The 14,910-nt window shown below is 38.4% G+C and overlaps 1 protein-coding gene across 3 annotated transcripts in view; it reads left to right on the forward strand.

Annotated features, from left to right (window-relative positions):
• Positions 1-12,544, forward strand: part of ALS2 (alsin Rho guanine nucleotide exchange factor ALS2) — a gene marked incomplete at both ends in the record, with an annotated part of 68,775 nt that extends 56,231 nt beyond the window's left edge. For 2 of the 3 annotated variants that reach the window (XM_079710339.1, XM_079710340.1), the window contains 9 exons: positions 3,396-3,513; positions 4,446-4,603; positions 6,460-6,582; positions 7,398-7,574; positions 8,282-8,327; positions 8,543-8,604; positions 9,185-9,334; positions 9,575-9,671; positions 11,841-11,879. In XM_079710339.1, the coding sequence (XP_079566465.1) occupies positions 3,396-3,513; positions 4,446-4,603; positions 6,460-6,582; positions 7,398-7,574; positions 8,282-8,327; positions 8,543-8,604; positions 9,185-9,334; positions 9,575-9,671; positions 11,841-11,879 (970 nt within the window). Of the gene's footprint in view, positions 1-3,395; positions 3,514-4,445; positions 4,604-6,459; positions 6,583-7,397; positions 7,575-8,281; positions 8,328-8,542; positions 8,605-9,184; positions 9,335-9,574; positions 9,672-11,840; positions 11,880-12,433 lie in introns of those variants that run through there. The other variant, XM_079710338.1, reaches the window with a different exon arrangement.
• Between the last annotated feature and the right edge of the window lie 2,366 nt (positions 12,545-14,910).

Genomic DNA, 14,910 nt, shown 5'->3' on the forward strand with positions numbered 1-14,910 from the left:
TGTACGTCTGGGTAAGGATGGATAAAACACACCTCCTTGTATTTGCTACTGAACTCAACTATAAAACCTAGGCAGAATGCATGGACATTTATTTGAAACTCTGAAAAGTAAATATCAGCAGGTGTTTTGGGGAAGAGCAGCTGAATTTAGAGTACCACCCAACCAGTGGTGAGTTTACTGGGTTTCTTAACTTCAATATTCCTCATCCTAAACCCAGTATAACCTGAAACTAGAAGCAAGCACTGTGGTGCAGACAGACAGAGATCCAGAAAAACCCCTCTGTTTCTGGCTCAAGATGCAGAAAAGAGACGTGCTAAAGCTCAGAAAGAGTGGAGGAGGTACACTGGGTTTTCTTTCTCTCCTCTTTCTCCACTTTCTCATGCCTCAGCCTGCAGGCACTTCTGTGGCAGGGGCAGTGATGGCTGCGGCTGGAGCAGCCATGAAACAGGATGCGTGCAGGAGCCAGCACTCTTGCAGGAGTGGACCCTTCTTCTCCCTTGATGAATCATCAGGTCCAAGAGTCCTGGCCAAACCTCATTGCTCTTTGGCCTCTCTCTCTATCCTCTTACCACTTCATGGAAGTGGGCAATTTCTGGCTGGAGGACCTACAAGGGGAATCAGAAAATGCTGGGGAGGTCATGGGAAGAGAGGAGCTCTGGAAAGCAACCCTGTAAAGTTGTTTATGAACTCCTGGATTCACCCCAGACCTGCATGCGTGGATTTGATCCGAATCAGCCAAACACTTTGAGAACTCAGCTACTAAGAACTCTAGGTCCCAGACAAACACCTCAGTGGTACTCACAGAAAGACCCAGATAGGACTGCAAAGCCCTTGAGAAATGAACTGACATTGGAACCACAGCCCACAGATGGCTGAAACAAAAGTATCAGCTGTTTCAGAGATTCCCAAGATCACCTACACATTCAGTGATTCACTAGACAGACTCATAAGACTCAACATATAGTCGTACTCACAGCTAAGAGTTATTACAGCAACAGAGTAAGGCTCCACAGCCCAATCATAAGGGAAGAAGACACAGGCAGAGTCTGGAGGAACCCATGTGCAAGCTTCCCATGCTCTGTCCTTTCTGTGAGGGGTCACACAGAGCACACTCTCTCCCAGAGCAGTAAAATGCAGCCACACATATACAGTGTTTCTGCTCAGGGAAGCCCATCAGAGATGCAGTGCCCCAGATTTTTACTGGGGACTAGTCACATAGGCATCCTGTGCTTAGCAACTACCAAAATTCCATAGTCCCAGAAGGAAGCAGATGTTCACCACAAATCGCTTTGTTAGTACAGTCTATGGACAGCAAAACATCCTTATCAGTTAGGCAATGTTTCATATTACTATAGGGAACTTTTAGAAAGCTTAGTTCTCAGGTACCAGCCAAGGGCCAACTTTATAAGCAGGTCCTTGTAAAGATAACAGTTTCAGTTCTACTATGTTTACTATGTTATGGATGGCAACATTCCCCATTAGGATATAAACAAGACCCAAAATCTCGTAACATAATACTCAAAATGTCCAGGAAATAAACCAAAATTACCTGGCAATAAAAGAACCAGGAAAACCTCAACGCATTTGGGGAAAGACAATCAATAGACATCAACAACCCCCTACCATAGATTTTGGAATTATCTGACAAGAATTTTAAAGCAGCTATTATAAAAATGCTCAAATGAGCAACTGCAAACATCCTTGAAACAAACATTAAAATTGAAAGTATGAGCAAAGAAATAGAAGATACAAAGATGAACTGAATCAAAATTTTTGAATTGAAAAATACAGTAACCAAAATTTTAAAAATCACTGGGTGGGGTCAATAGCAGATTAGAGATTACAGCAGAAGAGTCAGTAAATGTGAAAATAGATTGGTAGAAATTATTTAAGATGAACAACAGAACGTGAAAAAAAAGTGAATAGAGCTCTAAGGACCCGAGAGTCTAATATTTGTGTCCTTGGAATCCCAGAAGGAAAGGAGAAAAACTGTGGGGCTGAAAAAATATTTGAATAAATAGTGGTTGAAAGGTTCCCAAGTTTGGTGAAAGACATAAACCTACACATTCAAGAAGCTGAACAAACTGCATCCTAGAAAAAACCAAATATCCATGTACAGACACGTTACATTCAAATTGGAAGGAAAAAATCTTGAAAGCAGATAGAGGAAAATTTTGCATTACGTATATGAAAACAGCAATTCAAATGGCTGCACACTTGTTGTCAGAAACCTTGGTGGTCAAAAGGAAGTCGCACAACAATTTTGAAGTGCTGAAAGAAAAATTACAGATGTACTTTTCATTTATCTTTTTCTACTTTTTTCTTATTTTCTTCCCTTTTCTCCTTTTCCTTTTTCCTGCTTTTGTTTTTCTCCATCTGCCATTCTTCATATTTCCTTATTTAACTTGGCCAGTCACTTCTGCAGGCATTGACTAGCATTCATATCTAAAGAACTTGCTAATCCCTACCGTATAGGAAGACGGTTTTGTTTTGTTTTTTCCTGTGTTTGGGATAAATGGGAATTGATTATAGTGTTTCATTCATGAAGTTTATAATTTTTACCTCCTACTCTTTCTATCAGTAGAAAAAATGGAAACTCCCAGGATTGATTAAAGCTGTGGACCTGCCCTTGTGTGGGATGCAGTTGGTCACCCTTCTCTGATAGAGCCCATGTGCATAGACATTGAGACTTGAGCCCTACAGTTAACCTTGGTTAACTCTTGTTGGGTGTTTCCAAGAAGTAAGAATGAAAGAACTTTTGTATAAAACCACATTGCTGCCACAAAGGTCTTATTTGTTTATCTAAATCAGTATCATAATGATAATTGTGCACTGTTTCTAATTTCTCATTGATTGTAATCTTAATAGAGTGCCATTACCAAAACTTTCAGTTGATGACTAGTATGTGTTTTATCTTAGCCTCTTCATCCGGAGCTTCCCTTTTACCCATTGTGTGCTTACCACACCACTGCTGTGGCATCCACATTATCTCCTTACTTCTTGAGCTCATTTCCATTTCAGCCTTTGCCATTTGATTTATTTTCCTTAGTCCTTAGCTCTTCCTCTCCCCTTTATTCCATTTTTATTATCACTAACAAGTCTATCGCCAGTTTTCTCTTCAAGCTAACGTTATAGTATTTTCCAACACCATGGTTTCTATTGGTGCAACATCTTCATTAATTTATTGTGGTTGGTGTGGAGTAACATTAAATGCTACTTTGAATGACTGTTACATAAACCTAACAGCAGGTCAGTTACCAATTATGCACACATTTGGGCTGAACACTGTGCTGGATGCTCCATTTCATCCTTAGTTGGTGACTGTGCTTCACGTGCACTTACAATTATCTTGCTTTCTTGAAATATATGATAGGCTTTCTCTTCTCTTTTTATAGTCCAGAGATATTAAGTCGTTCACAGACTCAGACACTAGAGAGTTTGGAATTCATTCCTCAGCATGTTGGTGCCTTCTCTGTGGAGAAATATGATGACATCAAGAAATATTTAATAAAGGTAAACGAGTCAAAACCATACCAGTCTTGTGAATTAATGATACAACTGACATGATATATCATTCAAATGTACTCACAGCTTATTGTTACTCATATCCTGTTTTTGCTGTTGAGGTTTGTCTTTTGTTAGTTCTCTGACTACTAAAAGCACATTTCTCCCTAAAGATTGACCTATTATGATAGAACTTTATAAGTTTTGTAAAGTGTTCAAGGGGGTTCTGGACATCTAGGGTCAGAGTTTATAATGGCTTTTTGTTTGTAACGTTAGCAAACTAGAGATTGTATAAATAAAGCATGCTGCCTTCACCCCACGGTTATGCTGTCTTTGCTTCCTTCTCAAACCCTGTGAGATCAGCCCACAATTTAATGACATGTGTTGACATGGGGGTGCAGGAAGGAGTATTAGGAGAAATCAAGGGAACTGAACAGTGATTGTTTCAGAGCATAATCAACTGTCATTATTCAGTTTTCTGGAAAGCAACATTTCATATATTTTTCATGACGTTTATGGTATGTTAGAACCTTTCTTTTTTTTTTTTTCCCTTTGGCCGTGCCATGTAGCATTTGGGATCCTAGTTCCCCAACCAGGGATCGAACCCGTGCCCCCTGCAGTGGAAGAGTGGAGTCCTAACCACTGGACCTCCAGGGAATTCCCTTAGAACCTTTCTTTTAATATTCTTTATCAGTATATCCAAAGCTATCTTCCCAAAATGTTAAAAGGATTCTTTAAGAATAGGGACTCCTACTCCATATAATTTGGGTAGACTCAACACTTTCAGAAAAGTTGAAGTATTTAAATTTTTCTGGTCCAAAAGTAGACTCTTGACAGTTTGAAAATGGCTCATCATTTATGAAAGTGTTTCTTTTTGATGGATCAGTTGTTTCTGCTGTTAGTGCACACTGACCAGCTGCATCCGTTCTCTTGCTGCTCAGGCCTGCGACACTCCTCTGCACCCACTGGGCAGGCTCGTGGAGACACTGGTTGCAGTGTATAGAATGACATATGTGGGTGTGGGAGCCAACCGCCGGCTGCTGCAGGAGGCTGTGAAGGAGATTACGTCCTACCTGAAGCGAATTTTCCAGCTGGTGAGGTGAGAGATCTTTTCACTGAAGTCATCAAGAAAATGCTTTTATGCCACAGATCCTTCAATAGATTAAATAATGAAAACATGTTTTTACTTTGTGTTTATGCTATAACTATAAAAAGGATGGACGTTAGCCATTGTAACTTACTTCCTTTATGTCTTTCTTACTCATTGGATATAATAGAAGGCTAAAATAAAATTTTTTAATACCAATTTTGGTATGAAATATAGTAGTCTTATTTGGATTTAATCTCTAGGCAAAATCATGTCTCTAAAACCTAACCACAGAGAAGATAAAGTCTAATATGAAGTTTTAGCCCTGAGTATTTATGTCCTATTCCTTGACAACAGCCTGTTTGTTCACTTATTCAACAAATGTTTGAGTGCATCTGTGTGCTAGCCACCATTCTGGCCCTTGGAGGAATTTATCAGTAAACCAACCCCCCAAAAGAAAGAGAGAGAGAGAAAATCTGTACTCTCATGGGGTTCCATTCTACTGGGGACAGAGTAAACAGAATATGTAATATGTGAGATGATGATTCATGTGATGGAGGGGAAGAGAATGGAGCTGGAGGTGAGATGCTGCTATTTTAAACGGAAGGTCAAGGAGACATGACTAATAGGGTAATATCTGAGCAGAGACTTTGAAGAAGGTGAGAAAGCAAGCAAGCATCTTTTTGAAGGAGAGTTTCAGGCAGCAAGCAAGTTTGGAACTTATGAAATTCAAGATATTTTACTGGGTTTAAGCCAACAAGTAAATACTGTATTGAGATAGTTATATAAAAGTTTATGAATTTGTCCCAGAAAAACCTCCTTATATTATTTAGCCTCAAAACTGATAAATAGGGGCTTCCCTGGTGGTGCAGTGGTTGGGAGTCCGCCTGCCGATGCAGGGGACACGGGTTCGTGCCCCGGTCCGGGAAGATCCCACATGCCGCGGAGTGGCTGGGCCCGTGAGGGCCGCTGAGCCTGCGCGTCCGGAGCCTGTGCTACGCAACGGGAGGGGCCACAACAGTGAGAGGCCCGCGTACCGCAAAAAACAAAAAACAAACAAAAAACTGATAAATGCATTTGGAAATGTTTCAGTTTGGAGGGGGCAGTGTTATCTACTAAAAAGATCTCTGGGCTAGGATTGTTTCAACTCTGACATTAGCTAGATGGGTGAAATGAAGATAAGTTCCCTGAACTTTTTAGTTTTCTCCACTATAAAATCGGGGCAGGGGCATGGTATAAGTCTACAAAAATACAGAAGATTGCAAACTGCCTGTAAAGAGTTAAGGTTTAAGTCTGTAAAAATAAAGAGGACAATAAACTTGTTTATGGTTAGAATCCACCATTTGCATACAAGAGATGGGAAATAAAATCCAGGGGGAATTCAATGCCTAGGGAAAAATCCTCAACAATTTAGCAGCTCAATCATTTGGAAAAGTTTTTCAACAGCTTGGCTTTTTAAAAAAAATTTTAAATTTTTGCATGAATTGAGTTTTCATTTTTTCTTAATGTTGGACATTTAATTGTTTATATTCTGAAAACAATGATCTCTGCTTGAAGAGTCAATACACATTGACCTCAGATGATATTTGCCAGTAAGAAAAACATATATAATATAGATCAGACTTGTTCATTCTTTAGTAACTAGACAGAAAAAAACAACAGATTTTTTACTAGTGTTATTCATTAGCTACATTCTTAATTTTATCCTGTAAGAAGCATCAGTTAAGACTAAAGAAACTGACTTATTTAGTTGATAGAAAGTTTGATTTTATTGGTCCTTAAAAGATTAAATAATGGAAATGTGTTTTTACTCTTTTTATCCACTCTGGAGGTGTAATTGTGTAACGATATTCTTTATTCTTCCTTAGGTTCTTATTTCCTGAGCTTCCTGAAGAGGGCACCACAATTCCTCTCTCTGCTCCTCTGCCAACTGAAAGAAAATCCTTTTGCACTGGGAAGTCAGATTCCAGATCTGAATCACCAGAGCCAGGGTGAGTGGAGCTGGGTGGAGATGGTGAGAAAGGGGGTGGGGACCAAGTGATCTTATGCAAAAAAATCCCAGGAAAAGTTGTTTTCTCTGGATCTGTTTCCTTCTTTTTAAAATGATACGGTTGGGGGCTTCCCTGGTGGCACAGTCGTTAAGAATCTGCCTGCCAATGCAGGGGACACAGGTTCGAGCCCTGGTCCGGGAAGATCCCACATGCCGCAAAGCAATTAAGTCTGTGCGCCACAACTACTGAGCCTGCGCTCTAGAGCCCGCAAGCCACAACTACTGAAGCCCGCACACCGCAACAAAGAGTAGCCCCCACTCGCTGCAACTAGAGAAAGCCCGCGTGCAGCAACGAAGACCCAGTGCGGCCAAAAATAAATAAATCATTTAAAATATAAAAAATTTTAAAAATATAAATAAAATGATATGGCTGGACTTTGTGATCTCTGAGGTTCCTTTTAGGTTAGCCAAACCCCATGAAACTGTAACTACAAATGACTGGGCACAAAGGCTGCTGAGGAAAGTAAATCATTCTGCCCTAGGACAACAGAGAAATCAGCCTTAAAATGGAAACAGAGTGGGCTTTCAATTAGATTTTGAGTTTATGATAGGAATTCACAGTTGGCCCAAGACAAAACTCTGGGGCCATAGGTAGACGTCTCATGTTAACTCCTTACATAAAAGAAGGAATATAACTGCTTCCTTACTCAAAAATTCCCATCTTTACTTTCAGGTTCTAGAAACTAAAGCTCCGTGTTTGATTCTGTTTTCGATTCTAAGATTACTGCTCCTCCCTCTCTCTCCAATATTTTGTAGTTACGTGGTAACAGGTTCTGGGTTACTGCTTCCTGTGCTCCTACCTCGGCTCTACCCACCATTGTTCATGCTTTATGCCCTGGATAATGATCGTGAGGAGGATGTTTACTGGGAATGTGTTCTCCGACTAAATAAGCAGCCAGACATTGCTCTTTTGGGCTTCCTCGGGGTGCAGAGGTCAGTACAGTAATTATGAATGGAACCTAATTGTTTTAACTCAACGTGCAAACAGCATTATTGGGAATTTGGTACTTTGATATCTAATTGTATATATGATTTGCAGTTTATTTACCTATCGCTTATCTGTCTTCAGCAAAATAGTGATGTTTAAAAATCTTTATTTCTGAGAGTTTTTAGACATGAGTTTGAAATGTGATTATTCTTCTGAATATAAGTAAATAATTTGAGTTATCCTGCCTGATATTTTGCAGTTCTTCAAAGCAAAATACATATATTCACCTTTTCAGAAAGTTAATTGTATTCAGTCTTTGGCCTTCTTCTTTCCCTTCTTTTCTCTTCTCTTCCCTCCCTCCCCATCTACAGTTTTCATGTAAAAGTTTAGAAGTGCCCTTTTTTGTTGTAGGGCATTGTTTCTTGTTAGTCCAAGGAAATACTAAGTGACTGTACTTTCTAGAAGTGTTAGGATAAAACGGATCACCCCAACACTCAATAATTATATATTTGTGCTATCAGAAAAAAATGAATGAGCCTTAATTGGAAAGTAAATTTTTTCAGTGGAATGGTTTAATAGTAAAAATGAAGGAACTGTGGAATAGTTACTTTAAATGGGGACAGGGAAGTCAATCTAGTCATTAACTATTTTTATGGGGACTAATTTACCATAAGGAACAACTTGTATTAACAATGTATGGATTTCGTTTTAGGAAATTTTGGCCAGTGACCTTGTCAATCCTTGGAGAGAGTAAAAAGGTATAGTGGATTTTAGTTTCCTCAGCAAATATGCTTTTATTTGGTGTGGGGGGTTTCAAGATAGCAAAACAGTTTCTATTTTACTTCGGTAATATAATACCCAAGCATGAGTTATTCACTGAAGACCTGCATTCTGCCACTGGTATCATTTATGTTTCTTGTTGCTGCATAAGACAGCTTTCCTCTTTGACCTTTATAAATTATTTTTTTTGCAGGTTTTGCCAACCACAAAAGATGCTTGTTTTGCCTCAGCTGTAGAATGTCTACAGCAGATCAGGTAATCTCTAATTTGTTGAAAATTACATAAATCAAAGGAGTGGTTAGTCTATTAAGATACTGATGAGATCTTATCTTTACCTAAGCTCTACCCCAACCCCCCAACCCCCCAAGATGGTGTCATACTCAGCCTGAAGATCAGAAAGACTCTGAGACATTTGGGTTACCTTTTGCTCTACAAGGCCCTTGCATTTTCAAAAGTGGTGGAGAACCTACCCAGCAATTTATCTACATAATCGTATCTTTAGCCAAATGGAAATTAACCAAACTTCTTACTCAGAGAAGAACATGTATTAGGAAAATAAGATTCCACATGGGTAAAAGGAGATGATCTATGACTTAGTGAATTCTTTCATGTGAACCATTGATAGTTGGAGGCTTCTTTCCTCAAAGGACCCATAGGATTACAGAGATCATCCCTTCCAGTGACTCCTTTTGCCTGATGTATCCAACTTAAGGCACGTGAGCCCTAAGAGGGTATATTTGTATCAAACAATTAGTATCAAATGGCTCTATTAAGAAAACCATAAGATATCTTTTCGTCATTTATTTTTATTTTTATTTTTTTTTTTTAACAACAGCACAACATTTACCCCATCAGACAAACTTAAAGTCATCCAGCAGACTTTTGAAGAGATCTCTCAGAGTGTCCTGGCATCACTTCAGGAAGACTTCTTGTGGTCCATGGATGATTTGTTTCCTGTTTTCTTATATGTGGTGCTACGGGCCAGGTGATCAACCTCTTCTGACTTTAATATCAGTGACATTATTTTAACAAGTCTGCCCCTTGCTTTTCTGAGCTGATGACAGGAACATGCTCCCCCACTGGAAAAACAATCCATTTCTGTTAACCCTTTTCACGATGTTGTTACCTTTTTGTTGAGCTGTTCTTTCTTTTCCTTTCAAATAGATTCAGAAGTAGGACGTACATATAAATGGAAATAACTCAATATCTTTTTCTTGTTGGGCAGGATTAGGAATTTAGGCTCTGAAGTACACCTCATTGAGGATCTCATGGACCCATATCTTCAGCATGGGGAACAGGGTATAATGTTCACCACTTTGAAGGTAAAGTATAGATATTATTTAATATTTTTTTACGTTAAAATCTCTCCTTCATTTACCATATTATGAATCTGTCATTAACTTTTCTTTTATATAAAACCTTAATGCAAACATTAAGTGCCTTTAGAGCACATACTGTTAATATTTTAAAATATGATAACATATTAAAGTAGAATCATTCTCAAAATACTAAAGCAAATTATTCATTACCCAGTCTTCCCTGTAAATTGATCATTCAAATCGTTACAAATCCTTATAAATGTAGACCATCTATATAAATGTAACTTTAAAAAGGAAACAGAAAGAATTCTTAGTGTCCAAAAAAACATTCAACATTAGAGCTATTTAATGGAATTAAGGTAAAACACAGAAGGCAGTAGGTATGTAATGAATATGAATCGCATCTTCTTTCTTTCCCATTTATTGTAACCAGTAGGTTACAAATGAGCTTCTCTGATCTGGGTGCTCTGTAGGGATTGTTGGAAGTCATTTCAGTTCCCCTGCCTTGATTTTTCTTGGAATTTGATGCGATCACTGTGAAGTTTATTGGAAGAATAACAAATAGAAAATGGCACAAACACTTCTGAAAAAAAGAGAGGCAGAACAGACCCACTGTGTCAGTTAATGAAGTGTTACGAAATTATAATAATTGAGATAGTATGTTACTGTCATAGGAATAGACAAATACCTTAGTGGAAGGGATAGCTCCCATATAGGCAGTATTATAATAAAAATTCCACATATGAAAATGGAAACATCAAACAAAAATGGAAAAGAGAATTATATAATAAATGGTCAAAGTATTGGAAGAGCTTATTAGCAGTTTTGGAGGGAGGGTGGCATCAGGGTAGAATCACTCACGTAGCGAATTACAGATGCCTAGTAAGGTTTAAATATACAAAAAGGGAGACAGAAGAAAAGACAGGCAAATTAAAATGAGAAAAGACTAGAATTTAATGTCAGGTTTCTGGCTTGGGCTAATTGTTTAAACTTTTTTTTTTTTTTTTTTTTTGTGGTACGCGGGCCTCTCACTGCTGTGGCCTCTCCCGTTGCGGAGCACAGGCTCCGGACGTGCAGGCTCAGTGGCCATGGCTCATGGGCCCAGCCGCTCCGCGGCATGTGGGATCTTCCCGGACCGGGGCACGAACCCATGTCCCCTGCATCGGCAGGCGGACTCTCAACCACTGCGCCACCAGGGAAGCCCTAAACGTTTCAACTTAAATATCATTAACATTTATAGTAAATAAACTGAAAAGGGAGGTGACAACTGAGGAAAATATTGGCTACCAATGACTTACATTATTAGTACTTATGTTATATGAAGATCATCTCTAAACATATCAGCAAGGAAGAAATGAATTAATATATTTATATAAAAGAAAACACTCAACCTCACTGCAGATTTAAAGAAAGTGCCATTTTGTCCCTGCTAAATTGGCAAAAATATTATAAAATTATACCCAGGGCTGGTGGGGTTATAGTGAAATCAGAATTAGTCCCACATTGCTGATAAAGAATAAATCACCCTTTTGGAAAACAGTTGTTATTAACATTTATATCAACACATCAAAAATGTTTCTAGAGTTTGAGTAGTCCTACTCCTAGTGATTTATCCCAAGAAATTAAAGAATGGGATACACTGTATATTATTTGGATGAGGTGTTCTTTGTAGTGGAACTCTCAAACCTGGATACTTTCAGATGCTTGGAGATGCTTCTTAAAAATGCATTCCAGGAAATTCTGACTCACTAGGTCTGGAATGATGCTTAATCTTAACCTGTATGTTTATCAAACATGCTAGGTGATTCTGATTATAGTTGTTTGTGTACCTTATACTGATCATCAGCGTATTCTACATGTCCAGTCAGTAGTGGCTTAACAAATTAAGGTATTTCTGCTTAATGAAGAATATTATACAGCTTGTTAAAAATTTTTTGTCTGTTTTAGAATCAGAGGAATTTTACAAAATTTTATTTCTACTAATTATAACTTGGCAAAATAGACATGGGATAGGGTAGGGGGACTGGAAGAAAACAGGGAAAAATGGAAGCAACTGATTTAGTTGAGCTATCAGCATTAATAAAGGATTTCCTTTCTTAGTCCCATGTGCATTGTTATATTTATGTAATTTCTTTTAAAGTAAATTTTAAATGGTTTTGAACTTTTTTTCAGGCATGTTACTACCAGATCCAGCGTGAGAAGCTTAACTAGGCTGCATAACAGCTTGACAACTGGATTATCTATTCAAAGTGTTTTAGCACCATCTGGCATCTTCCTGTAGTGGCAAAAAAGAACAGTGTTGAAATTAGGACGTTGTATTATTTTGGTTGTTATTTCTGAGCCTTGCTAATGATCGGAGCTCTGAGCCCAGAATAAAAGACTGTATAGTTTAAAGGGAGGATTGAAAAGGAGGTAGAAATCAGATTAGACCAGTCCCTGGCCTGTGTTAAGTTCCCCAAATGCCATACATCTTCTGTTGGAAAAAAGAGGATATCCCTTCCTACAGTGAAGAGTATGCCAGCTCATGAAGCTGTAAGAAAAAATTCTCAGTATAGCTTCTTACATTAAAGAGGTTGATGAATATTTTTGAGTTTCTGGTTTGCCTGCAGTTACCCCAGACCCCTTTGCAAGGAGCAGATTGTACTTGAAACTATAGTAGCCACACTATGCCTTCCAAAATTCCTCGCAGTCATGTGTGCACCATGCTTCTTTGCTGAGGGAGGGGAAAGAGGAACTTTTAAACTGAAATTTTAACTTTTTCTAAGCTTTCCCACCAGGGTATTCATGATGGGAGAGGTTCTATGCAGTTACTTCTACCATACCCTGACCCCAGACCTGGAGCACATCCAAATAGGAGTCTTCTGCCTCCCGACTAGAAAGAACATAGGAATTTTGTTCTTGGATTCCTTACAATGCTACGGAGTGAATACACTGGAATTCAGACACTGACTCCGAGCTGCTGCAGAACCTCATTCATCCGTGTGCAAACGCTGTATTCCAGGGCCTGTGAATGAGAGCCTGAAGAGCTTTTGCATGCAGGCTGTGTTTTGGAGCAGAACTAGAGACTGGAAAATACAGAAACAAAAAACTGCATCCATCCTTGACCTAGTGTTGTGGTTCTTCCCTGTACCTTGCACTGAACTCACAGAGGGGAAGGAAAAGGAAACTCGCTTTGGCTTCTCCCATCTCAAAAGTGTTGTGACACCTCAACCTTTTAGCATTTTGCTTTTTTTTTTTTTTAAATGTCCTATTGTAAGTGTTTGGTTTACACTGTACAAGTAACACTAGTAGCTGTTCTGGATTACGTAGGTGCTCTTGCCCATCTCATCTCCTACACACCAGGGTGAGCGTGTGGAGTGTCCTCCTCCTGCTTTGTGTTAATATCTACAAATGTTAATTGATTTTGGAAAAGGATCATGATTTCTCCTCCACTTTATAATCAAGACAAGTGTTTAGTAAAATACTGTTTTGGAATGTTGGCTGTAATGTAACAGCAATTTTCATAATAAAAGACATTCATGTTTATGAGGTTGTTTATGATTGCGAAAGAAATGACACAGGGCAAACTAAAAATTTAAAAGACGTCCAAGTTTAGTTTTTGGGGGGAGGGGAGTTGCCTGCATTGTAATCTGTGCCTCTTTGTACGGCCTCAGAGATCCCACTGGGGTTTTAGAGATCTCTCTCTTTAAAATAAACATAAACTTATAGCACCTTTGCTGACAAAGAACAAATTAACTTTCTGACCCTAATAAACTGAGGTCAAGGGTCTTAAAAGAAATGGTACTATTATTTCTTTGAATAAAAGACATATTTTGATAGTTACAGGTTAAATTTTTTTTCCTCCTAAACAGATTCAAGGAAAGGAAAATGGAGGATTTAAAATTTTGGCTAGAAATGGTAGGCATTAGTTAATTATATACCAGTTGTAATGTCTTCTCAAGGAGTGTTTACCAGAATGTGCCTGCCCATTATTGGAAAGGGACCGACTTTTAAAGATTAGTTTATGTTAAACACTTTACATTTCCATTAGGAATTGTTTTGATTTTGGAATAAACACACAAGTTCCACATTTGGCTTCTAAAGGCAAATTTACTGAATGTCTTTGATCCCTTTAGAGGAAGAGACAGGGGTAATTGTGGAAATTGACAGAGAAAAATGTGAAACCCACTGAAAAGTTCTCAAATGATAGTAAGCTATCTCAATTCTAAGAGAAACATGTTATAATTCATCCTTTTATTGGAGTCCTGAAGCAGCTGTCCCAATACTTGACTCTTCATACTGTATTTATACTTTTCAGAAAGCATGTTAAAACTATAAAATTTTAATTCCCTTGGTGGGGGGAAACCTGTAAGTCACCAGGCCAATGCCTGCAAATAAAAATACCTAGCACTCATGCTAGCAGCTTACTAGGTCTTACACATGCATGCTGAATGCCCACAGCCCTGTGGGGGAAGGTATTAACTCCACTGATTTTGCAGACAAGGAGAGGCTGTGATTGTTTCGCTGTCAGAGTTGGGACTCCAGAACTTTCTACTCTAATTGCAGTGCTCTTTCCTACTGCAGCTGCCAGAGATGTCATTTCATAGCTGGGTTATGCGTTAAAAGTTCATAAGGTAAAAAAGCGAGTTGAAAATGGAAATTTTTAATAAAATTAAGTGCTTTTGATAAAATACACTGTGCTCAAAACAGTCACAAATGTATCACATTCCCAGCTTGTGTTTTCATCTACAACAGAGAACAAAGGAACGCCATATGTCTAATTTAGGATAAAAGGGCTGATAAACCTTTAACAGTTGCCATTTGGCCTTTACCCTTTGCCTTGCTGTCAGCTGTACCCTTTCTCTCGTTCTACTTCCAAATGTTCTTCCCACTGACACCTCCCTGCAATATAAAATTTTCAAAAAGGAAGTGGCTCCCATCTGAGATAGAGAATGGGCTATTAGGTTCATAATAGTAACTTGGTAGGGGACCTTCCAGAAGGAGATCTTTTATAAGTCTCATTATTATTGGCTGAAGAGTCTTCCCTTGTTTCCTCATCATAATGTGAGAAAATAAGGTTAATAGATCAGCTTACTCTCAGGTATCAGTTTTTCATTAGATTAAAATTTATTTATTGTGGGGTGTCTTATCCTGAAATAGTCAACAAAAATATTCATCTATTTTTGTGTTAACTATGTGCTGGCAATCAGAAAATGCTGAAGAGAAGGTTTGAAATGATATAAGACTTTTCAGTGCAAGGAAT

The sequence above is a fragment of the Hyperoodon ampullatus genome, assembly GCF_949752795.1.
Source record: "Hyperoodon ampullatus genome assembly, chromosome: 8".
In the NCBI taxonomy this organism is placed as follows: Eukaryota; Metazoa; Chordata; class Mammalia; order Artiodactyla; family Ziphiidae; genus Hyperoodon; species Hyperoodon ampullatus.